Source organism: Sodiomyces alcalophilus (assembly GCF_042370955.1).
Source record: "Sodiomyces alcalophilus JCM 7366 unplaced genomic scaffold ACRALscaffold_3, whole genome shotgun sequence".
Lineage (NCBI taxonomy): Eukaryota > Fungi > Ascomycota > Sordariomycetes > Glomerellales > Plectosphaerellaceae > Sodiomyces > Sodiomyces alcalophilus.
Window position 1 is genome coordinate 1,577,834 of NW_027263534.1, and position 22,122 is coordinate 1,599,955.

The 22,122-nt window shown below is 54.6% G+C and overlaps 5 protein-coding genes across 5 annotated transcripts, besides 20 other annotated features; 2 read left to right on the plus strand and 3 right to left on the minus strand.

The window, feature by feature from the left end:
- Window positions 1–155: 155 nt before the first annotated feature.
- On the plus strand, window positions 156–3,594 carry ACRALDRAFT_1030316 (uncharacterized protein; the record flags this gene model as incomplete). Its single annotated transcript, XM_071014890.1, has 7 exons — window positions 156–248; window positions 758–1,590; window positions 1,670–1,700; window positions 1,752–1,807; window positions 1,886–1,960; window positions 2,042–2,337; window positions 2,861–3,594. 7 exons carry the CDS (start codon window positions 156–158, stop codon window positions 3,592–3,594), a joined length of 2,118 nt encoding a protein of 705 aa, XP_070875890.1.
- A 1,420-nt stretch (window positions 3,595–5,014) lies between these two features.
- Window positions 5,015–5,035: a sequence feature (Protein overlapping with rRNA (ACRALDRAFT_2018535, KAL2756867.1) was converted to a misc_feature.).
- A 47-nt stretch (window positions 5,036–5,082) lies between these two features.
- Window positions 5,083–5,140: a sequence feature (Protein overlapping with rRNA (ACRALDRAFT_2018535, KAL2756867.1) was converted to a misc_feature.).
- A 41-nt stretch (window positions 5,141–5,181) lies between these two features.
- Window positions 5,182–5,238: a sequence feature (Protein overlapping with rRNA (ACRALDRAFT_2018535, KAL2756867.1) was converted to a misc_feature.).
- Window positions 5,239–5,325: 87 nt separating this feature from the next.
- Window positions 5,326–5,345: a sequence feature (Protein overlapping with rRNA (ACRALDRAFT_2018535, KAL2756867.1) was converted to a misc_feature.).
- A 66-nt stretch (window positions 5,346–5,411) lies between these two features.
- Window positions 5,412–5,430: a sequence feature (Protein overlapping with rRNA (ACRALDRAFT_2018535, KAL2756867.1) was converted to a misc_feature.).
- Window positions 5,431–5,490: 60 nt separating this feature from the next.
- Window positions 5,491–5,523: a sequence feature (Protein overlapping with rRNA (ACRALDRAFT_2018535, KAL2756867.1) was converted to a misc_feature.).
- An 83-nt stretch (window positions 5,524–5,606) lies between these two features.
- Window positions 5,607–5,688: a sequence feature (Protein overlapping with rRNA (ACRALDRAFT_2018535, KAL2756867.1) was converted to a misc_feature.).
- A 29-nt stretch (window positions 5,689–5,717) lies between these two features.
- Window positions 5,718–5,758: a sequence feature (Protein overlapping with rRNA (ACRALDRAFT_2018535, KAL2756867.1) was converted to a misc_feature.).
- A 96-nt stretch (window positions 5,759–5,854) lies between these two features.
- Window positions 5,855–5,974: a sequence feature (Protein overlapping with rRNA (ACRALDRAFT_2018535, KAL2756867.1) was converted to a misc_feature.).
- Window positions 5,975–6,035: 61 nt separating this feature from the next.
- Window positions 6,036–6,052: a sequence feature (Protein overlapping with rRNA (ACRALDRAFT_2018535, KAL2756867.1) was converted to a misc_feature.).
- Window positions 6,053–6,131: 79 nt separating this feature from the next.
- Window positions 6,132–6,185: a sequence feature (Protein overlapping with rRNA (ACRALDRAFT_2018535, KAL2756867.1) was converted to a misc_feature.).
- Window positions 6,186–6,241: 56 nt separating this feature from the next.
- Window positions 6,242–6,253: a sequence feature (Protein overlapping with rRNA (ACRALDRAFT_2018535, KAL2756867.1) was converted to a misc_feature.).
- A 71-nt stretch (window positions 6,254–6,324) lies between these two features.
- Window positions 6,325–6,339: a sequence feature (Protein overlapping with rRNA (ACRALDRAFT_2018535, KAL2756867.1) was converted to a misc_feature.).
- A 192-nt stretch (window positions 6,340–6,531) lies between these two features.
- Window positions 6,532–6,651: a sequence feature (Protein overlapping with rRNA (ACRALDRAFT_2018535, KAL2756867.1) was converted to a misc_feature.).
- Window positions 6,652–6,677: 26 nt separating this feature from the next.
- Window positions 6,678–6,749: a sequence feature (Protein overlapping with rRNA (ACRALDRAFT_2018535, KAL2756867.1) was converted to a misc_feature.).
- Window positions 6,750–6,826: 77 nt separating this feature from the next.
- Window positions 6,827–6,841: a sequence feature (Protein overlapping with rRNA (ACRALDRAFT_2018535, KAL2756867.1) was converted to a misc_feature.).
- A 183-nt stretch (window positions 6,842–7,024) lies between these two features.
- On the minus strand, window positions 7,025–7,838 carry ACRALDRAFT_208782 (uncharacterized protein; the record flags this gene model as incomplete). The annotated part of the gene is made up of 5 exons (XM_071022499.1): window positions 7,025–7,311; window positions 7,355–7,580; window positions 7,660–7,675; window positions 7,737–7,745; window positions 7,813–7,838. 5 exons carry the CDS (start codon window positions 7,836–7,838, stop codon window positions 7,025–7,027), a joined length of 564 nt encoding a protein of 187 aa, XP_070875891.1.
- A 43-nt stretch (window positions 7,839–7,881) lies between these two features.
- Window positions 7,882–7,886: a sequence feature (Protein overlapping with rRNA (ACRALDRAFT_208783, KAL2756869.1) was converted to a misc_feature.).
- Window positions 7,887–7,934: 48 nt separating this feature from the next.
- Window positions 7,935–8,043: a sequence feature (Protein overlapping with rRNA (ACRALDRAFT_208783, KAL2756869.1) was converted to a misc_feature.).
- A 208-nt stretch (window positions 8,044–8,251) lies between these two features.
- Window positions 8,252–8,319: a sequence feature (Protein overlapping with rRNA (ACRALDRAFT_208783, KAL2756869.1) was converted to a misc_feature.).
- A 33-nt stretch (window positions 8,320–8,352) lies between these two features.
- Window positions 8,353–8,423: a sequence feature (Protein overlapping with rRNA (ACRALDRAFT_208783, KAL2756869.1) was converted to a misc_feature.).
- Window positions 8,424–8,741: 318 nt separating this feature from the next.
- Window positions 8,742–15,785, minus strand: ACRALDRAFT_1080953 (uncharacterized protein; the record flags this gene model as incomplete). The annotated part of the gene is made up of 4 exons (XM_071019092.1): window positions 8,742–11,815; window positions 11,985–13,208; window positions 13,376–15,347; window positions 15,624–15,785. The coding sequence occupies 4 exons, from the start codon at window positions 15,783–15,785 to the stop codon at window positions 9,054–9,056; spliced, it is 6,120 nt and encodes a 2,039-aa protein (XP_070875892.1). The 3' UTR covers window positions 8,742–9,053.
- A 946-nt stretch (window positions 15,786–16,731) lies between these two features.
- ACRALDRAFT_1062547 (uncharacterized protein) lies at window positions 16,732–17,290 on the plus strand. The gene has a single exon (XM_071016625.1). The coding sequence runs from the start codon at window positions 16,994–16,996 to the stop codon at window positions 17,219–17,221; it is 228 nt and encodes a 75-aa protein (XP_070875893.1). The 5' UTR covers window positions 16,732–16,993; the 3' UTR covers window positions 17,222–17,290.
- Window positions 17,291–20,428: 3,138 nt separating this feature from the next.
- On the minus strand, window positions 20,429–21,951 carry ACRALDRAFT_1075659 (uncharacterized protein). The gene is made up of 3 exons (XM_071018414.1): window positions 21,553–21,951; window positions 21,349–21,478; window positions 20,429–21,217 (listed from the first exon to the last, which is right to left on the minus strand). The coding sequence occupies exons 1-3, from the start codon at window positions 21,828–21,830 to the stop codon at window positions 20,561–20,563; spliced, it is 1,065 nt and encodes a 354-aa protein (XP_070875894.1). The 5' UTR covers window positions 21,831–21,951; the 3' UTR covers window positions 20,429–20,560.
- Between the last annotated feature and the right edge of the window lie 171 nt (window positions 21,952–22,122).

A 22,122-nucleotide genomic window follows, 5' to 3' on the forward strand; every position in this document is an offset into this window, starting at 1 on the left:
TTAGATGGAGTACATGATCAATGCGGGCCAAACTTCCCCCGGATTCTGTACAAGTCCCGATTCTCGTTGCGTGAAACCGAGGAGCAACCCACTCGGAGACAGTTCACGCGCCGTCCCTGGTCGACCACATTTGCAACACTTTCACTGCGTGGAAGATGGATGTCGAACCGCTCTCGGCCGCCTCGAGCTCTGTTGGTTCAGGGGGCCCGCCAAACCAGCGGAAGGAGAGAGGTGCCATCGCAGCCCAGGTAAGGAATACCATTCCCCCCTTTCCAGCTTGTCTGCAAAAGGAACGAAGAGGAAGAGAAGAGGAAGACACAGAGGAGGAGGAGGAGGAGGAGGAGGGAGAGAAGGGAAATCCACAACTTGCCCCAGCAGGATCTATTGGTGGTGCAGTACTGTGGGTGGCGAGAGGGGTGTACTAGCGGGCACCTCGGTCAAGGCCGCCCGCTTTTCACCTCACGACGCACTGTACAGGTGAATGAATGTGACCAATCGTGACTAACGAGGGTTTCCGTAGGCTTGCGAGACTTGTCGCAGCAGGAAACAAAAATGCGACGAGCAACGCCCAAAATGCGGGACATGCCAGAGGTTCAAACTGGAATGCCGATATCGGGAACCGCAACCCACCAAGTAAGTTGGGCACTTCCGGGCACTAACTGCTATACATGACATGGATCATGGCAGCGACTGACTGTTTCTTGTAAGTATGTACAACTGACTTGTTGACTCCAGGAAAGACAAGACGTTGGTGGAGATACTCGACCGCCTAAGACTCATAGAAGGGAAAGTTGACTCCCTGGGCCGACATGGGATATCGGTTTACGAAAGCTCTCAGCCAGTTCGTCCGGCGGCACGGCCCTCGACAGTTGTGACAGGAAGCAGTGGCGATTCGATCGCGACGACGTCCTCACTCCCCACAGCCTCCACACACCAGTCAGACAGGGCTAGCCCAACACACCGGCCTGGCCCGTACAGGTACGTCTCAGCGGTGCACAAGTTTATGGGATGGCCTGTGGTACGTCAAATACTCGACTCGGCTCGACCCGAGATTCCGAATCTCCACATGGTCATATCGGACCAGGACCCGCCGTCAGGTATACTTGAGCAGCATGTGAGCGGACGAAAGCTTCCCACGGAGGGAATGGAATCAATGACCATGGAAGAACGCGCCCTCCTGGGATTGCACCTCGATGCGCACCAGGGGACGGACGCCCTGCGACTGTCTGATTTGGACTGGGCGACGATGCAGAACCTTACCAAGGTCTATTTCGATACGTTCAATTTCATGTATCCCATCATGGACCGGCAGTCTTTCATCAGCGACGCCCTGACCAAGGTCTTCAACGATGGCTTCGACAATGGCATCGAATCGACCTTGGTTTGCCTGGTTTTCGCCCTTGGAGAGGTCGCCATAGCCGACACGCAAGGGATTCCGGTGACCAGTTATGATGGCCGCCCAGGCGGAGTGAAGGGAGGCACCGTGGATCGCCCCCCGGGACTGGCATTCTTCAACGAGGGCCGAAAGCGAATGGGTTTCTCGGTGACGGACTGTACCTTGGAGAATGTTCAAATCCACGCTCTGGCAGGGTGAGTTCGAAAAACCCTGGTGGAATAGCCCAGAGTAAGGCTTCAACTGACGGGATCGCCGCTTTTTCCGTCGTGATAGGTTGTACCTGGGGAGCTGTTCGAGACATCTTGTGAGTCAGATCCATCCATCACGACGGGCGTTGGGCTAACCGCCCGACTAGGAATTCTGGCGCATGACGATATCGGCATCGATGGCCTGCCATGCTTTAATTACTAGGTACGGGGCGTCAACGGAAGGATGCGAGCCAAAGGGACGAGAGGGGATGAGCAAGCGAACTGACGAAGATGTGTATAGCAACCCTGGGGAGTTGGTGTCACCTCGTGCCGACCTTATCCGGCGACTCTTTTGGCACTGCTCAATCATGGAGACGTGAGGAAGACCTATTATTGCCTTTTCTTGTTGGGCAACGCAACGTCTGCACAAGATGGTAGAGGCTGACGCATGTTGCAGGTGTCTGAACATGGAGTTGGAACTTCCTTTGACAGGACTAGAGAAATTGGAGGAAATGGTCGGTCTGCCCGACTTTAGCGGGCCTTTCTGTGAAGAAGATTACCTGGGGAACCAGCAATCGCGGTTCCAGGAGCATTTTGCCTCGCAAATTGTACTCCGGCGGTTGTGTGTCAGTTTCCACAATACGCTGCACAATGGTGAGTTTATCCCCGTTTCACTTTTTACCCCTGTCCACTTGGAGACGGCACAGCCGCTCCGCCTATATATGGATTTCCTTTTTTTTTTTTTCCCTCCCCGTTTTCCCTCACCTTGGCTTTGCAACGTCGGCTTTGCCCGCCTGTTACCACGTCGCATCCTGCAGTAGGACAACCACGCCTGAAGCCATCGCATGGTACCCAGGGTATGACGTAGTGCGCCAGGACCCTGGCCGGGGAAGAAGCCACGTGAAGCCTGACGGGGCTCACAGCTTCTCACCAGGTACACAAAAGGTACTTCGACTGAAGGACAGGCTGCATACAACGTACGATACGCGACGCCGCCAATCGGTTTTCCCCGAGGAGGTTCCCCCTTTGCCTCCTCTATGATCCACGGACCGGGTAGCGCCTGGTCTTGAAATCCCGTCACCCACCTCACATCGCTTGCACCAGTGTGAGCAGTGTTCCCCCACACTTTTCTATCATTCATTCCATTCACTTCAGCCATCTACAGTATCTTCAGCTCCTACGTACTGTACCGGTCATCTCATTACAGCATATGTATCTGTACCTCATCATGTACGTGCAGTGACTGACCCCAGTTCTCAATTCGCCCCACCGATAGCCGTCGGTCCCACCGCGATCCCCCCGAGTATGATGCCGTTTCCGTCGCCCGATTTGGCATCCGAACCGCTTTCCCAATCCTCGTCCGTTCTCGTGACGGTGAAGCAACTGGCACACCAACTTGAACAATGGAGGGGGATGCTCCCAGACTACCTCCGATGGGATGACGCACGGGCCACGGCGGTCTGCGCTCCCGTACCCGATCTCTTTAGTCCGGGGCCGGGCATGTACCCACCGCCGCCCGTACACGACATGTTCACCCGCGATCTCACCAGCCCCCCCGTACCGTACCCTTACGCTACCGATATCCAAGTGGCGCTGCTGCGCACGCGATACTACTACACCAAATACCTGATCTACCGCCCGTTTGTGTACAAGGCCCTTCACCACGCCAACATGATGGATACCGAAGATGCCAAGGGGGTTGCCGAGTGCTTCAAGGCGTGCTTGAAGTGGCCCATCATCATGTCGCCGACCTGTTACCGTAAACGCCTCATCCCTTGCCTCTTCTTCTGGGTTCACAATCTCCTGGGCGTCCTGATCCTCCTTCACCTGTCGCAACGAGTCCCCATCCTCTCCAACATCCGTTCCCAGTTCTGCGACGAGTCTTTCGACCTAGACGCTACACAGACAGTCAGCCTATCCATCGACTGGATTCGCGATCTGAAGAGTGTGGACCCCGTCGCTGAATGGAGCTGGAACGTTATTCGGAGTCTATTTCACCTTGATGATTGAGGAGCCTAGTACACAGCTATAAAGTTTACTGCATATCGTCGACGGCCTTGCTGCATGCCGGCACGTGCAAGAGACCCGATTGAAGTCTCATACCCCTTACCTTGGTGAATCCCGGAAATGTAGGGATTGACCTACATGCATACCACCTGAGACGACATCCGGCGGAAAAGAAAAGTTCCAGGAGAATTTCGGTGCATATTCTATTATATAAAATGGGTGGAGAAGAGGCGCGGGGCTTATTCATTTCTATTACCTATTTACGTTTCTTCTTCTGGTTCTGAAAAAAAAAAAATGAGCCACGGCCTTGCTTGTCATGGACGACTATACGAACGGCATGAACATGAATGACCAGATAATTCTCTTGATGACCGTTGGTCCCCGGTCGAACTCTCTTGTCTGTATACATCATGCGCTTGGTCCCCACGAGGACCAACCTGGACCGGCCTCACGTTTACAGGACCGTGGGGAAGCAGAAGCTTTTTGGGAAAAGGGGCGGCAAAAGAGATGTGATAACTAGAAGGGTATTCAATTCGAATAGGCAAAAGTTACGTGGGACAATGAGGATCGATGTCATGAGTTGACGTTTGCCCTAGCCATCTTATCAAAGGTCTGCACGCTTTTGAAGAACCAGCGAATCTTTGAGGGCGATATCGACCTCGCGAGAGTGGCCCTCGGCACAGTCGGCCAAGTGATCAGGACCGGGCACTGACGAAGGAGAACTCGTCAAGAAACCGCATATCATATCGGTCTGGCAATACTCGTATCGTGTCAATACCGATGGATCAGCAAACTACTGGAGCCCCAGCCATGTCGTTCCTGTGATATGTGTTGTTAGGTAATGATTACTCGGTACAGTCCCAAATGTAGGCCGCACTCGTGAGTCGTGATAGGCCGATGCTTGACCAGAGTCTCTAGCGGCAGCGGTATAGGCACGTTCCGGCAGTGGTTTGGGAGGTCTGACGGCTTCCGAACACATGGCACTAGCCTGGCGGGAAAGCATTAGCGGCCGCCTATTGTTTTCAGATGAACGGTGGCGACTACCGGTCGATAATAGGGCTTCGGAAGTCGAGATGTTGCCCGGGCCGTAGGACCTTTTTTCCCCTTGCCTAGGTACAGTGGCTCAGCAATAATTTCGACGGATTTCTACCTTTGGCGCGTATACTAATAGCGGGGAGTTGTTAAGAATCCGTCGGAATATTTGCTTAGTGACTGTATAGTACGCGGATATGCGCACGTTTAACTTTGTACCTATACAACGTACATACAATACACTCTTTGCTCGTTGGAGCATTTCTCGGGAGTTGATAACATAGGCTACCCACCTCATATTGGCTCCATGAACCGGTCGCACGTTAGAGCTGCATGAACACCCATTCCTTCCTGTAACCTTCTAGACATTGATGATATTTATTCTATGATATTAGCCCGAGACATTGACAAGCTATATGTGGCTCATAGAGTAGTAACTCTCCGGCCAGATCGCAGCACATTGGGATGCTTCCAAGGGAGGGAAAATATTATTGTATGGTAATTGGTGAACACAAGTCTACGACTAAACGTGGTAGGCGATTCATGAGCGGCTGAAACTTAAGCGGGTAGACTTGGTGATGGCCCACGACCCAACGAAGCTGATGATACTGGTAGCTTAAAACGATATATTTCACGCCTTTCCTTTTAGTCCTGGGTAAGAGGTGTTTCTATTGTTCACACCTCCAGTGATTAGCCGGTCACTTTACGGCGACATTGAAGTACTGGTCCACACGTAGTGAAAAATTCATCCTTTTCGTATCATCTCCTACACTTTATACTTAGATGACTATGAGGGCTTCATCATATCTTTTGTCGTGGTGAGAGGTCCCTGCCCGATTAGGTATCGAGGACGCGATAGATAAGGACGGTGAAGTACGCTCGAACCCTGGGAAACGGCGTCTTCCGTCTGTCAACAGGCATCCGCGGGTTATTGACATTGCGCCTTGAGCCTAACGGGCTAGTTAGTAGAAGGAATCGACGACGAAGAAGATAGCCGTACAGCTGATTGGAGTGGCGGAAACGGGAATTCCCAACAAGAAACATCCGGCGCGGGTGGCTGCAGGTCTCAGCAGAACGACAGCAAAGAGACACACGTCCGTCTGTTTCAGCGACGGGTAACGGGTTAGTTGAAAGCCTCAAATTTGCCCCGGCCAGTAACTGTCGAGCCATGGCGTTTCCTACCTTTATCTTTGAGTTGGCTTTGTTTTCCCCATTCTTTTGCCTTCCTCACCTTTCGTAGATCCTCTTAGCTGCGGCTGGTATCAGGCGATTCGAAGCGTACGAGTCTGGCTTGGGGTTGGTTCCAAGTCTTGCCGATTTACACCTGTAGAAGTTGAGTACAAAGTAATTCCTGGTGCCTGTTTATGATGTAAGGGAAGCGGATAGCGTTTAACCCTAGGCGCGAAAACAACGGAGACGGATGTCCGAGCTAAAGTCGGCCAGGACCTCGTATATATTCTCCTCCCTCTTTATCCTCTTTTCCCTCCGTCCTTTTTTCTCCATCAAACTTGTGTGTTTTTGGCAACTGGTGCTTCTTCCGCCCTGTCCGTCTGTCCCTTGTGCTGGATGTGTTTAGTATTGTTATTATCTTAGTTGAAATCTGTATATCTGCTCAAACCACGAGGACCACCTGCGCCAACAATCATGTCACGACATACCAGGCAGAGCTTTATAACCGTATTTCTTACACCTAACAATCACATACGACCATACCCACTAGAGAACTCGGGATCCCGTCCGCTCTCCCATAGATAAGCTAGTGAGGGCCGGATTAGTAGTTGCGTCGGTGACGACCAGCGAATACCCGGTGTTGTATGTTTTTATCTTTTTTTTTTCCTTTTCTATTCCTTTTGATTACAGCCCTTAAAAAAGGGCCTTCCCTTTTATAGACTTCCGTTGTTTTCTTACTTTTTGGAAGGTTGGAGTGAATGTTAGGTCCTTGTGGTCATTCTCCTGTTTCGGGAAACGGAATCGCCAAGATGTATAACACCGTATCGGCCACTGTATATTTTGGCCGACAAGCAGAGACTGCAGAGTGGGAGGCAAACTGAAACTTCCATCATGCATCTTGGTAGATTTAGCTGGTGCCTAATTTGAGGCCATGAATACGGGTTGTCTACGCAACACTAGCAACGCGCTGCGTCCTGCGTCTTAGATCCCCTCGTTGCGCTGCTGTATAAAGCGGATAGATAGCTTCCTACACGCGGTATCCCGCCATGTTGTTTTCTTTGTATCTCTGTTTTGGGGCCGCATGAGGCTTAAGAATAGGAGAATAGAGATGGCGAGCGAACAGACGGCGAATACTCTAAAAATACGAATACTTTGCTAGGTTCGATCGGCCGTTTGGCAACTGGCTAGTTCTTATTCTATAATAGGCTTCGTCTCCTAAAACGGGAACTCCTCAGTGGCCCAACTCCATCCTCTCAGCTGCCTTTGGACCATCTCTAGCATCTCCCACAATATTCGAGCCAGGCGGGAAATCGTGCTCGAAGACAGGCTCTCCAGGCCCTCTCATGTTGATAAGGACGGCCTGCCGGAAATTCCACCAGAGAAGGTCGGGTGCAGGCCGCCTTTCATCATCTAGGAGACGGCGGTCTAGAGACACTAGAAACGTACGGACAACACCGTCTATATCTGGTTGGAAGCAGACAATCTTGTATTCATCCTGGACGTCTTGATAAGCGGAGACTTAGGACGAGAGCAAGGGGAACCCATATCAGGATTAAGGGACATAATAAAATGAGCGAATTCCGCATGCACATTTCCCAGGAGGAGTAGGCCATCTGTAATAGTATCTCCCTGGCTTGGTGGGAGATCCAACGACCAACTGAGGCTTCGTCGTGGTATTCGTATTGAAACGAGTTGATTTCTGCCGGCCTAAAACCAAGGCGGTCAGCGAGGCGGTGTGTGGCTCGAATCGAGAAGCCCAACACGCGACTCCGTTTCCCGAAACGAGACTATTGAAAGACGACCCAAAAGGGCGTAACGGGCCCTTTAGGATAACGGGAGAGTTCGGGGTGATTGCGGGTCCAACACCCCACCCCACACCCCACTTCAACTAAAGCAAGTGGGACCCGTTTTCGGTTATCAAGATTGGGAAATCCGTCGGTGACCCGTTTACACTACAGAAACGGATGCAGATACAAAGGCGTACTTCGTAAGTCACCGTTTTTGACTTAACGGTTCCACCCCACGGCTACCGGAAAGGCAAGCATCCCATCTTCTAGGCAGTGGGGTTCCGGATTAGTAACAGGACCCATGTAGTATCAGCTTGTACAGCCCTTATAAGGGCACCCTCTACAAAGTTCTAGTACATACGACCATACCCACTGGAAAGCTCGGGATCCCGTCCGCTCTCCCATAGATAAGCCAGTGAGGGCCGGATTAGTAGTTGGGTCGGTGACGACCAGCGAATACCCGGTGTTGTATGTTTTTGCTATTTTGCCTCTTTTTTTCCCTTTTTTTTGCCCTTCGCCCTCCCGAGATATCACCGTGATATTTACCTTCAGTCCCTATCCTATCCCCTTCTCCCCAGACATACCACCCCGGGCCTGCCTCTCGAAGTAGGTATTAGTCCTGTCACTTAGACCTTACCGTGGTTATATAAATCATGACGGTCCTCTCCAAGACGGAGGAGTTCGTCAATGATAGGCAGCCTACGTGGGGTCTGCCCAACCTCCATGCAATGACCATCTCGTAGAATTCAGAAACATCATCGCGTGTACGCAGGCAACTGGTCTGGCTAACTACACACTGCATCCATTGCTTGGTAGCCCGCGACAAAACCGCCTATCAAACCCGTTCATAAACCATCACACCACCCGAGCTAGGGGCGACGGACTCGAGAGCGAGTAAATTCATCCATCACACCTCCATCAGTGACCATCAGAACCCCATTGGCCAACAAACTTCAGGGCATACCATACCTTCTTCCTATAGCCCACGACCCGTCATCTCGCATCGCTGCCCAATATCATCAATAGTGTCCATATCTTCAAATAGGTTCAGCCGGGCGCACAGGCTCTCCCACAGCGGCCTTCGTATATAGACATCTCAAGAGAATGGCCGAGTCAGGGACACACGGAATCCATGGAATCTCGACCTTCAACAAGAGTATACATATACAAAACTTGTCCAGCCACCCGTCTCCCGACTAGCTCGCGCAGAGTACACCCTACAGCTAGTTATAGGCCTATCAAGGACAGCTTCTATTCAACGGAGACTAGGTCAACTAATATCAGTACGATATTACGAGTTAACATGGCTAAAAACAGGAACCATTCGCGGTTGGGGTATATGTCTCCTGCCACACAACGGCGGGAGTGTCAACGACAGAAACCGATGCGCTGGCATGCTCACGCACGAAAACGCATGATACGAGGCAAGAAATGCCACGTTAAATGATCCCATGAGCGCCGTCATCGACCGGATCAACCGGTGATCTTCCTCCACCATCTGCTACGCGGCGTCGCATCCATAAAAGCGGACGCCCGGCGCCGCTCGTCGCTACCTTCGGACCCGCCGACTGTTCCCCCACCATAGCGCCGCTCCCGATCCCGATTGCGTTCTCGGTCGCGATCTCGCTCTCGCTCCACCTCTCGATCCCGCTCTCGCTCCATATCTCGCTCCCGATCCCGCTCCTCACGTCGCGCACGACGGCGTCGCCGAAGCTCCGCCTCATCCGCCGTGCCATCTTCCTCCATCCTGGCACGGCGACGTCGTTCCCTCCTCTCGCGGCGGGCCTCCTCTTCGGTTTGCGCTATAACCTCCTCCGGCGGAGGTGGCCCGGCATCCGAATGGTCCTTGACCCAAGACGATGTCCCCGAGTGCGGCCACATCGGCTTGGATTCGTACACACGGTGTGACCTCTGTCGTGGATATACGTCTTCTGTGTCAGACTGATACCGACGGCTGCTGCGGTGCCCACCGTCGTCTTCCTCGGCAGCAGCCGCAGCACGGGCCGCTCGTCGGGCCTCACGCCTGCGGCGCCGCGCCTCCTCGTCCTCTGACGCTTCCATTTGCCGTAAACGACGCCGTTCCTCTCGAGCCGCACGTCGAGCCTCGGCCTCCTCCTCAGCAGCCGCAGCGGCCGCCGCCTCTTCTCGTTCCTTACGCCGGCGACGGCGTTCAGCCCGCCTGGCCTCTGCCTCCTCGGCCAAACGTCGTTCCTCTTCCTCCCGCTGGCGTGCCGCACGTCTCTCTGCGCGTCTCGCCTCCTTTTCCTCTTGTCTACGCAGTTCAGCCTCCTCTTCGTACCTTCGACGCCGCTCACGTCGATCCCTGTCCTTATAATAGCGCGCCTCCTCAGGTGTTCGCCCGAACCTTTCAGGCTCGGCTGCCTCTCGTTCCGCTGCCTCCTGCTCGGCTGCCTCCTGCTCGGCTGCCTCCCGCTCGGCTGCCTCTCGCTCGGCTCTCCTCGCTCTCCGAGCAGCCCGGCGAGCTTCCCGTTCCGCGTCTTCATCGGCCGCTGCGTCACCGCCTCCGTAGTCAGAGGGGTATCCCTTATAACGGTGCTCCCGCCTGCCCTCGTCGTCCGTCATGGCGTACGTGTTGCGACGCCGAGGCGGTTCCGGGCGTTCCGGCTTGGGCGTCCTCAGGTTGCTGAAGAAGCTACCAATTCCCTTTCTGGCACGGGAACTCGAACGCTTCGGAAGAGTGGGGTCTGACGGCCCATAGGCGTCGACCATAACAACATCGTCCTCCCGAGGCAACTTAGAGCGTCTGCGAGATCCTCTCGAAGGCGTCTCTTCTCCGTTGGCACCCATCATAACGATGTCCTCGTCTTCTGGTGCCGGAGCACGCCTTGCAGATCTTCCCGAGTTCTTGACGCCCAGGACCTTGGCAGCCTTGGATGAGATGGGCGGTGCTTCTGCTTCATCCAGAGGCGGCGAGGCGAAGCCGCCCACCTCCATTGAATGCCGGCGTGATGATTTCATGCTTGATACATGTCTCCGGTCGCGCGTCGACGCGGCTCGTGTGACAGGTGGTGTACTAAACATGGACATAAGCTTCGGCCGTGCAGACGTCTCTCTGGCTCTGTCGCCACGGTCGCGATCTCGATCCCGTTCTCGATCCCGTTCTCGCTCCCTTTCACGGTCCCGCTGGCGCTCCACCTTGTCCGAGCTAGATCCTTTCGAGGAGACCTTCTCTTCCTTCTCGGCTTTTTCCCTCTTCTTCTTCTTCTCCGACACTGCTCGAGACGATTTCTTTTCCCGCTCGCGTGGGGTCGTCGCCCATGCACTCCAGGTTGTTCCTTCACGGCTGGCTTTCGTTCGTTCTTTTCGGGAACGCTTAGAGTCCTCGGGCGGTGGGGTCAAGGGCGCATCAGGGACGGCCGGAGGCGGCGGTGCCTCAGGAGGGATCTCGGCAGGTTCCTCATCAGGTTCCTCAGCAGGCTCTTCGGCAGGTTCCACAACAGGCTCCTCCACCTCCTCAACAGGTTCGTCAGCAGCTTCCTCAGCAGGCTCCTCAGCAGGTTCCTCAACAGGTTCCTCAGCAGGTTCCTCAGCGGGTTCCTCGACAGGCTCCTCGGGAGGTTCTTCGGGAGGTTCTTCAGGGGGTTCTTCAGGGGGCTCTTCAGGGGGTTCTTCGGGAGGAGCTTCAGGAACCTCGGGAGGGACCTCCACTGGTGCAGGTTCCTTAGCCCGCTTCTTGCTCTTTTTGCTGCTCTTCTTTGTCGGCGGCGGCGGTGGCGGCGGCTCGACGATTTCCACAACCTCGTCATCTTCGGGGAAAGAGCCCGGAAGGTCGCTCTTTACGGGCTCAGGTTCCGGCTCCGGCTCCGGCTCGGGTTCAGGTTCCGGTTCAGGCTCCGGCTCAGGTTCAGGTTCAGGCTCCGGCTCCGGCTCCGGCTCCGGCTCAGGCTCAGGCTCAGGTTCCGGCTCGGGTTCCGGCTCGAGCTCAGCCTTGGCCGCTGCTTTCTTTTCCCTCTTGAGACGCTTGCGTTCTTCTTTCGTGAGAGGCGGCGGCGGGGGCGACGGCTCAGGGTCGGCCGCCTCCTCGGGCGGAGGTTCTTCAGGTGGCGGTTCTTCGGGCGGCGGTTCTTCCACTGGAGGTTCTTCTTCCCTGGGTTCAAAAGCTTTTAATCTGTCAGCGATCTTGCCTCCCACAGCCTTCCGGGCCGAGGGTGATTTCGGTGCAATATGGGGCGAAGAAGATGCGAGCGTGTCATTCCCGTCGATGCTAGCACCTTCTGAACCCAGCAATGAGTCAGCAATGCAATCTCGGCACCGTGAGGTGAGATGCAGCTTATTTCGGTGAAGATCATGGAGTGGATAAGACATCCAGGCAGGCGAACCGTATTCGGAGGTGAGTGTTGGTTCGGCCGAGGAGGCCAAAACAAGGGATAGCATAGGACGTACCTTTTTTGGCAGACTTCTTTAAGCCCCAGAAGCTGAATGCATCATTGGCCGGCTTCGGCTTGCTGATGACCGGCTCTGGCTTGCTGCTGACCGGCTCTTCCAGCGCCAGCAGCTCCTCGACCTGCTCGGGGCTGAGTGCCCCGATAGCATCCTCCAGATCCCTATCCTCAGTCTTCTCCTCCTCATCTTTGGGCGGCTGTTCCTCTTCATCCTTGGGCGGCTGTTCCCCTTCATCTTTTGGCGGCTTCTCCTTGTCTTTGGACGACTTCTTGGACTTCGACTTGGACTTGGACTCCTTCTCGGCCTTGGACGAGCTCTTCTTGGACTTCTTCTTGGACGCTTCGGCTGCCTGAGCAGCAGCAGCTGCTTCCGCCTCTGCTGCTGCTGCCGCCGCCGCTTCTGCCTCTGCTGCCGCTGCTGCTTCTGCTTCTGCCGCCGCCGCTGCTTCTGCTTCTGCTGCCGCTGCCGCTTCTGCTTCTGCCGCCGCCGCCGCTTCTGCTTCTGCCGCTTCTGCTTCCTCACGCTCTCGCTGTGCCTGTTCCTCGGCCTCAGCGGCGAGCCGTTCCTCCTCCTCTTTGGCGGCTTGCGCCTCGGCACGCTGCTTGGCAGCCTCCTGCAGGCGTTCGAGAGTGGCTGCGTCCTTCTTGGGCAGCTTGCCGCTTCGCTTGGCCTTCTTGGCGAGGAGAGCTTCCATCTGTGCCTCTTCCTCGAGGATCTTGGCCGCCTCAGCTTCAGCCCTTTGTCGTTCTTCCTCTTCCTGCTGGGCTAATTCGGCGGCGGCTGCCGCGGCAGCCTCCTCCGCTTCGCGGGCAAGCCGCTCTTCTTCATCCTGCCTGGCCTGCTCTTCAGCTTCCTCTTGCTTTGCCTGCTCTTCGGCTTCCTTTTCCTCCTGAGCCTTGCGAGCAGCTTCTTCCTTCTCGGCTTTCCTCTTTTCCTTCTCGAGCTTTTTCAGCTCCTTCTCGCTTAGCTTGGGTTCTTTCGTTTTGGACGACTTCTCCTTTTCAGGTTCCGTTTCTGCTTCATATTCAGTCATGTCCATGTCCAGTGTTGGAGGGGATGGCGCGCGCGGTAACAGGTCGCCAAATAAATCCTTACGGTTCTTCTTCGACTTCTTCTTCGACGATGTCGTGCCCCAAATGTCCGCCACGGGCTCCTCAACGGTGTCGGGCTTCCAGATAGTGTCAGTACCGTCTTCCTTCCTTTTCGGCTTCTTGCCAATGGAATCTGAAAACATCGTTGCCAAGGGGTTCGCTTACATCCGGGACTGCGGGAGGCACCTCTTCCTCGTCTTGTCCAAATTCGACCAGGGCACTTGATTCTTTGCCTTTATGTATCTTGTCAGTATGTGATACAATGGGATAAAGAGCGGTCGTTGGGAAGTCCAGGCGAACCTTTCTTCTTCTTATCACTTGCAAAGCCGGCAGCGCCCCAGACGTCCCAGGAGCTTGGCTCGGGTTCGAGATCTAAAAGAGCGCCCTTCTTCTTTTTGTCCTTTTTGGACGTCGAAGTGCCCCAGATATCGAGTGGTGGATCGGGTTCGGGCTCGGGCATTTCTTCTTTTTTATTGCCCAAGTCGTCCCAGAAGCTGTCTTCGTCGGCAGGATCTAGCTCCGGCACAGGTGGTGGCGGCTCCGGTGCCACTTCCTCTGCAGCGCCTTTCTTCTTTTTCTTCTTTTTGTCCTTTGCCGATGTACTCACGCCCCAGGGGTCATCTAGTTGCGGAGGCTCTGGCTCTGGGTCCGGATCCCCCGCGGATTCTGGGTCAGGAACTGCCGGAGGAGGCACCGGATCAGCAACCACGCCTTTCTTCTTCTTCTTGTCTTTCTTGGAGGTTGTGGCGCTTAAATCGCCCCAGATGTCGACCTTTTCTGGCTCCGGCTCAGGCTCCGGCTCAGGTTCAGCGACTGGTTCGGGGTCAGGCACAGCGGGGGGAGGTTCCGGGTCGGCGATTACACCCTTCTTCTTTTTCTTCTTGTCCTTCTTGGAAGTCGTGGTCGTCAAGTTACCCCATATGCTGTCGGATTTCCTCGGCTCCGGCTCCGGCTCCGGTTCTGGTTCTGGTTCTGGTTCCGGTTCCGGCTCTGGCTCTGGCTCTGGCTCCGGCTCCGGCTCGGGTTCGGGTTCCACTGGTGGTTCGGGCGCCGGAGGAGGCTCAGGTTCTGCCGCTCCCTTCTTTTTCTTCTTTTTAGACTTCGTGGTTGTAAGAACGGACCAAGGATCTGCAACAGGTTCTGGATCGGGAGCCGGAGGGGGAACAGGCTCCGGTTCAGGTTCCGGGTCGCTCTTCTTGCCCTTCTTCTTCTTCGTGGAAGCCAAACCCCACGCGTCAGTGAGATCATCGACGGCTCCGGAAGACGCCTGGTCCTTCGAGCTGAAGCCGAAATCAAAGGCATCCTCCTTCGGTTTCGATTTATTGGAGCCCCACGGGTTCGAATCGGCACCCTCGTCGTTTCCGGCGCTACTCCCAGTATTCCAACTCGTCCCCCAGGCGCCGAACGACGTCGCCGCCTTGGTATCCGCCGAACCGGGATCGGCGTCTAGTGTCCCTGATCCTATACCTGGATCGTCGAGGGTGATTTCTTGAAACGAGTCGAGCTTGGGTGATGGTACCTCGGGTAAGGCGGTGGTTTCCTCAACAGCGCCCTTCTTACCCTTCTTCTTCTTCGTGGACGTAGCTGTGCCCCACGCATCCGCAGGACTCGGATCACCCGCGGCGTCGGCGTCAGCTGCTCCGTCGTTCTTGTCGCCGCCATCACCGTCTCCTCCGGCACCGCTGTCATCCTTGCCAGGGTCGCCTCCCTTGTCGTCTCCCTTGTCGCCTCCCTTGTCGTCTCCCTTATCGCCTCCCTTATCGCCTCCTTTGTCGCCTCCTTTGTCGCCGCCTGCGCCGCCTCCAGCGCCACCTCCTTGATCGGCTCCCTTATCGCCACCACCGCCGGCTCCTTCATCTTTCTTCTTAGCGCCATCACCGTCGTTGTTATTCGTAGTACCGACTACTTTTCTGGCAGCTGCCTTTGCCTTCTTCTTCTTTGGCCCCGCTTGCCGGAAGCCGTGTTGCGAGGTAAAATCGATCTCGAACTCCTGGGTAGGGTCGGAGAACAGGGCATCCCCGCTGCGTCGTCGCCGCGGCTCCTCCTGTGCGTCGGCCGTTGTAGGAGGGGGGGCCGCAACATCAGATGGGGCAACTTGTCGGTTCACGAGGGAGTCTGTAGAACCAGGATTCATGAGATCGTCGGAGTGTTCTTGGGGCTCAGGAGGGCGGGCGAAACGTCGAGACCACCTCGGCGAGCAGTCGGGTACTTTCAAGGGGTTTGATGGTACATGGGGTGTAGAACCGAAGGGTTGAGCATCGTTATGTCGTGACTAACTCCATGAATCAGTTACTACTTAGGAACCCAAGTTGCGGCACGGGGCAACAGCTATTGTTCGAAGGAGAGGAGGGGAAAAAAGGGACGGTCGGCACCCCGAGACGTCCGGTTAGAGTTATTACCGGTCGGGACGAGGCGCCTTTTTTAGACTACCGACGGCGTTGGCTAGAGCCGGGCAAAGTGGCCCATTCCCGTATTTGGTCCTCCCTCATTTGTCGACAACAGTCCAAAAAGAAGGAAGCAGTGACTAAAAATATAGAGGGAAGCATACCTGAGTAATGCGACATTTTGAAGCCCAGGCCCGGGCGATCATGCGCAGGCGGATGCGGAGGTTCTCTTCATCCCGCCCACTCGTCCATGGCTGGCCGACTCTCCAACCATATGCGCTTTCTGGAAAGCTTCCTGGGAAGGCCAAAACCGCGGCCGCAGCCATTGTGGAATTCCGAACTGACAGTACGGCAGTGGGATGTGTAAATCATGGACGCAGTGTCGAACCAGCGAGGACTTTTTGCGTAGCGAGTAGCTTAGGAGCTTCTGTGGGTGGTGGTATTATCGTGGACCGTAATGATTCGTGATGTTTCTTGGGTGTCCGTGATCGCACAATTGGTCGTCTTGTTGGTCGGATGACCCTTCGTACAGTTCCTGATGCTACAGTCGGCGCGTGCCAGGTAGAGGGACAACAGCAGGGAGCGGTGCAACACGAGTCGAAGTGCTGTGGTGATTGCTTGGGTGTCGATGCCGATGTCTCTTCTGACTCGACAATCGAAGCTGGCGTAGTGAACGAAGGACCGGGTGCCGAGGCGCTCCCAAAAAAAAAACAAATGCCTCCACTCCTTTAGGCGATCCGATGTATAAGAGGAGCGGTGTATGTGGTGATACAATAATGGAGGGAGCCAAAGCCAGGTAGCAATCAAGAGAAAAAAAAAAAGGAAGAAAAAAGGCGTTGGCTGGGAAATACAACAAGAGGAGAAAAGAAAATAGCGATACCAAGGGAATAACGAGGTCGTCCTAATCGATAACGGACCACTCAATGCTCTGCTTCCCAGAGGGTTTTCAGGGATCCGGATGGGGAGCGAGTTGCCAATGACGATTTTAGTATGGTGGCCGGGAAGGCACAGAGCGGTAGCCGGTGGGGAAGCAGGGATGCAGCTTCGTGACACGTCTGGTCGCGTCTGGCCGAGGCGAGGGTCGGTCCAGCAGTGGAGGATGGATGACTGACGAAAAACTGGGACTTGGTGTCAAATGTCGCCCGTAAAAAATCGGTGGAGTGTCTCCGTACGTGTTTGGAGGTTGAGAAGGCAAGGTGATGGGAGAAATACTGAATCAAATCAGCTCCGTCCTTCACCTTTTTTCTCAGGCGAAGAAGTTCGAGGGAAAACTCGGAGTCCTGATGGGGATAACAAACCCTGTGAGCTAGCCACTGGGGCCACCCAATCCAGCGATGGTCAATGTTGTGAGACGGTTGTCGGAAAGGGATGATGATCGCGGTACTACCCTCTTTCTGATCGTGGCGGCGTTGACGTGTGGAGATGCCGGGACGCGGTGGATTCCGACCGCAAACGCGTCGCCTATTTCAGCCAGAAAATAGATGAGGAGTACCCTGAATCGACACTCTGTCCGACCAAGAGCCGAAAACTAACAATGAGGGCTTTGACTTGTGTATGTGCGACGGCAGCAGCGCAACTACGAAGGAAGAGGAACACGAACAGAGAGAACCCCAACCATTCGGCCCCTGCTTCCTCGCCGACCCCGATGCCGTCACCCACCCACAGTCAGTCGAGAGCGTCCTGTCTCGACTCGGAATCCCCCTCGAACACGCCTCAGTGGCACCGAACCTCCCTTTCTCTCAAGGGCCTCTTCGATACCTAAGATGCAAGGAGATATGATGAGGTGGTGATTGCTCCGGCCCCTCACAAGCGGGTAACAGCCGGGTTGTTGAAAAGGGGAAAAGAAACGTATGACAAGTACAAGAGTTCGGAAAAGGAAAGGGAAAGGCGGCTGAACTCGAATAACAGGATATGGGATGAACTAAGTAAGGTACAGGAGTGTCCTGGTCACGCTTTCCCGACGATGAGTCTTTTCCAGTGCTCCTTCTATTCGTCCCAAGGTACCCCGTTACCCCCATCCTATGAACCAGTCAAGTCATGCATCTGTATGCTCAATAAAGTAGGAGATATTTATCTACGAAGTACACTTACGATGTGTACTACATTAATACCTGATGCATAGAATAGCCTCGCGGACAACACACTCTCCTGCAGAGGTACGAAGTATTCGTACAGCAACCATGTTCCCAATCAATCCATGGGCGTCCTATCGTTGACATTGCTTTGGTACAAGACGCCCCAATGTCGAGGCCGGATGGCTGGGACTTCAATCCATTGGCTGGCCCTCCGTCCTAAACATGGGCCGAACCCCCCTTCTAGGCGACAGTAGTGGCGGTACTAGCCTCTGACCAGCCTGCCAGGTGATGCCATTCCCTCCCGCTTCCCAGGTGACCGACCCCTCCTTTATTTTTCCGTGGAACAAGCAGTATGTAAAAAAGGTGGGGGCCGGCACGGGGTCGAGGAGTTGCTCACTTGGACAAGTCTCTCTTCATCACAGGTGTATTTGTAGGCCCTTCACCTTTTCATGGTGTTGTTGACGGGACAGCGATTTGTTCTCGTTTTGTGACAAAATCTTGGGGGAGTTTTTCAGCCGGACTACCCCTCCTCATGACCCCTCATTTCATATTCTTTTTCACGACTTAATTTTTATTCAAATTTGATAACAACATAAATAATATTAGAGGGGAGAAAAGTGTATCATAGATCCTAGTCTTGGCCCGTGCCAAACCCTTACTTTCGTTATTACCTATGAGTTGCTTATTCGTATAGGCTGAGATTCTTATAGGCTCTCAGACATCCCGTCGTCTTCCGACACTTTCCCGTCGCCTCAATGACAGCGTTGTCGAATTGCTCAACAAGAAAAGGAACATACCTTACACTCCACATCATACCTATACCTACACACACGACACGTTGTTGCATACAAGAATAACCTCGAGTCCAGCCGACAGCCGACGTGTCCTCCCCCACTTTACTCCTGGAGCCCCTTACTCCTGGAGCCGGCGGCGGTCGGTAGGCGGAGACGTCATTGCGGAAGGAAACACAAGGAAACGCGTGAGCTGTACATGAGGAAGTAGCGAGTAAGGAACGACGAGGTATCGATACCTAACGGCTGGGCAGCCATGCGCATGCGACCAAACCACTACGGAGCCCGGGCGGTTTGATGCCTCCCCCCCAAACGTATCGTGCATTTCTGGGAACACGTCCGACAGGTTCGCCCCTTTTCTGATCACATCACTGTCCGGAGAGATTCATCTTGAAGCAATCCACTCGGTCGGTCACGATGGCATACTCGAGAAAAATGTATGTAATGGGCGGACTGTACGTTGTATGTACATTTATGCTTCCCAAGCTTGATCGATCGAGACGTACCTGCACTCGCCGATAGAATTACAACGCACATGCCTCCTCGAGACGGAGACGCAGACGCACGCCTCGGGAGCTAAAATCGACCAACGAATACCGCTACAGAATACATTTACATGGGTAGGCCCCGTCTCGACACATGGTCGTCCACTCATTCGACGTCCTTCATCCACCAGCATCCCAATACGGTATCGCGTCTCCTTCACCGCCTCGACGACCGCCACGACATTACGCCCAAAGAAAACAGAACCCTGCCCTTCTTGGTTACTTTTTTTTTTTCTTTTTATTTTTTTTTGTCTTTTCCCCGAAAGCATGGTCACTGCATGTCAAAGGCCGGGAGTCATCAAGGCGACGGTTCGGACAGTCTCAATTGCACCTCCCTCCGATCGGCCTTGGCCCCTCGCGCTGTCTTTCCAAGTCGCCGACAGAAATTCCCGCTTCACCACCAGGCTTCCATTGATGTTTTGTTTCTCGTTGAGCGTGCCCAACAAAAAATGTCTCGACTCATCCAGGTACTCTTATTAGCGGTCAGACCTGACCCGGATGACGGCGAAGGGATGGTGGGCTGATGTCCTGTTCGCTGATGGACTTTTTGTACTCGAAGCACCATCTATCTGTCCATCCACGGATGTACGACGGATAGCTACTGACACCGGCCTTGTGCTGCTCCCAATTCCAATGCCTTTAACTACCAAGCTCTGGCAGGCCTGAGCGGGTATCTCGTCAGTGCCATGGCGGCATGGCCCATGACTGCATAAGAACAGGGCCCGCCCGCTCACTTACACTTGGAAGCCGATGCCACTAGCGGGATCTAGCATTGGCACATAATATGCCCGAGATTTGCAGACTCATACGCTGGTCCATTTTCCTAAAACGTACATGAGTATTACATGCCGGAAACAAAGCGAGAAGATCGGCTGGAAAGGCCGGCGGATCCGACCCTCGTACTCGACACAGTGACCGCATTGACATGACTCTGTTGGGAAGAAGTTTTGTGTTTGTTCCGCATTACCACAGCCCGTAAGTCGATATGCCTATCGAATATATATATGGTATATACATGTATATACGCTGTCGTGCAGCATGGGGCTGTGGAATAAACGACATACGTGGCTCACGTCCACACGGGTCTCGACCGGTCGCCGGGCTCTCGGGCATGGCGCCCCCAAATCCGCCCGAGTTGAACCCCGGAACCTCAGCTCCATAGTCTATGCCGAGTTGCCCCGAGACGTCTAATCGCGATGAGTCAACGTCTGTCTGCTGGCGGGCCTCCAATGCTTGCCAGTATTGTTGCCTTGCCGCCAACTCACCAGGAGGGATGGATGCTTGTGCATACAGAAGACAGCAATCAGCTTCTGTTCGACTAAACTTTGCATAATGAAACGGGCGGTGGCTTTGCCCACTTGTGCCAGAGGTGAGGTCGACATGGAACTCGATACTTGGTACCTGTTGTGTACCGGCTACATCTGGGAAGTGTACAATGAAGCTGCTGGTCTGCTTGCGCCCCTCGACACGTGACCAGCCAGCACTGTGAAGTTGGGAGGGAGTTGCAGTGTTGATATACAAGGTACCGTAGAGGGCAATCACAATCATCAAGATGCATCGATGTATATGGCCTCTGACAACGTCTATTCAGGATGGTCGCGGCACGGCTAGTGCGGCTGGCTATCCTGGCTGGCCACTTGATTCCCTCGCGATATACGTCGAAGCGAGATTACCCGCGACACATCACGTCTTAGATGGTGTACACAAGCTTCTCGCCGCTGACCTTGCCATCCCGCAGCTCCTGCAAACCGGCCAGCACGCCCGGCAAGCCCTCGCCGCCCCTGTTCTTGGTGATGCGGATAGACTTGATCTTGCCCTGCGCGATCAGCTCCTCGGCGATGGTCACGAACGTCCTGGCGAACTCAAAGTCCTCGGGCGCGGGGGCGACCGTCCGCCTCCAGGCATTGTAGCCCTCCCCCACGGTCGAATACGCCACAGTGCAGAAGGACTCAACCTTGGGGTTGATGGCCTTGATCTCCTCGTCCTTGGCCGGAAGAAGTGCATGGATCCTGCCGCCGTCGTCGCTGAGGCACCGGGCGCAGAGGGCGCTGCTGCCGTCGCTGCCGTAGCAGTCATAGGCCACGGTCAGCGCACCGTCGGTGTACTTGCGGATGTCCTCGACTACAGTGGGCGACTTGTAGTCGAAGACGACGTCGGCGCCGAGGGACTTGAGGTAGTCAAAGTTGCGCGGCGAGGACGTGGCGATGACTTTCAGGCCCGAGAGCTTGGCAAACTGGATGGCGTACACGCCTGTTGCGGTGCTGCCGCCGTAGATGAGCACGTAAAATGGCTCCTTGGTGGGCTCGTTGGGTAGCGGTAGCTTGAGGGACTGGTAGAGACCTTGGCCCTGGAGAAGGAACAGAGGAAGAATGTCAGCTGGCTTTCCTGGGAAGGTATACCGAAAAACGAAGATGAGAGGGAATAAAAGGAGAGAGAGGGGGGTCTGGAAACTGATGTTAAGGGAGAACAATTACATACGACGGTGGACACGCTGACACCTAGGGTGGCCGCCTCTTCGTCGGTGAAGTGATCGGGCATCTTCATCTGAACGTCACCCTTGACGACAATGTACTTGGCAAAGGTGCCGTCCAAGGGCCTCAAGCCGTTTCTGAATCGAAAACTCCCGTGTGAGCGAGATTCGATCGACGGTGAGAATTCGCAGGGAACGAAGAAACCACTCACGCGCCGTTGGCGAAACCAGCCACGCGGTCACCCTTTTTGAAATTCTTGGTAACGGCAGACCCGACCTTCTCAACGACGCCGGCGTAGTCGCAGCCGAGACGGGTGCCGACACACGACAAATCCTCCGCAAAGTCTACATGCTTCCAGTCGGTGGGGTTGACGGCAACAGCTGTGGTCCTGACGAGGATGTGCTCTTCTGTGGGGAGGTCGGGAACGGGGCAATCCACGACCTCGACGTTCTTGGTTGATACGATCCTGACTTCCTGGTTCTGCGACATTTTTGGCGATGAAACGCGAGGAGAGGGGTTTAATCGAAGGTATGAGAAGGGATTAATCGAAGATATGAAAAACGTCAAGGTTATTCCGTTCAAACCGTAATAATCGGGACTAGAAAAGGATGGCTATACCTTGTCCGAAGAAGCAGACAAGAAGGTGAGATTTCCGTGATGAGCTTATTGATGGAGGGGAACATGATGACGATATTGATATTTATATGCGCCATCCCACGTTGTTGCAGGTCTTGCTAACCTCATAACCGAGTTAGGAATCTGCGAATCCTCCAGAACATGA

Excerpts from the sequence above, each read along its gene's own strand:
- ACRALDRAFT_1062547 (XM_071016625.1), top strand. The coding sequence starts at position 16,994 with ATGAGGGCTTTGACTTGTGTATGTGCGACGGCAGCAGCGCAACTACGA.
- ACRALDRAFT_1075659 (XM_071018414.1), bottom strand. The coding sequence starts at position 21,830 with ATGTCGCAGAACCAGGAAGTCAGGATCGTATCAACCAAGAACGTCGAG. Across the intron at positions 21,479-21,552 it reads GCTGGTTTCGCCAACGGCGC|AAACGGCTTGAGGCCCTTGG; the intron begins GTGAGTGGTTTC and ends TTTTCGATTCAG. Across the intron at positions 21,218-21,348 it reads GTGTCAGCGTGTCCACCGTC|GGCCAAGGTCTCTACCAGTC; the intron begins GTATGTAATTGT and ends TTCCTTCTCCAG.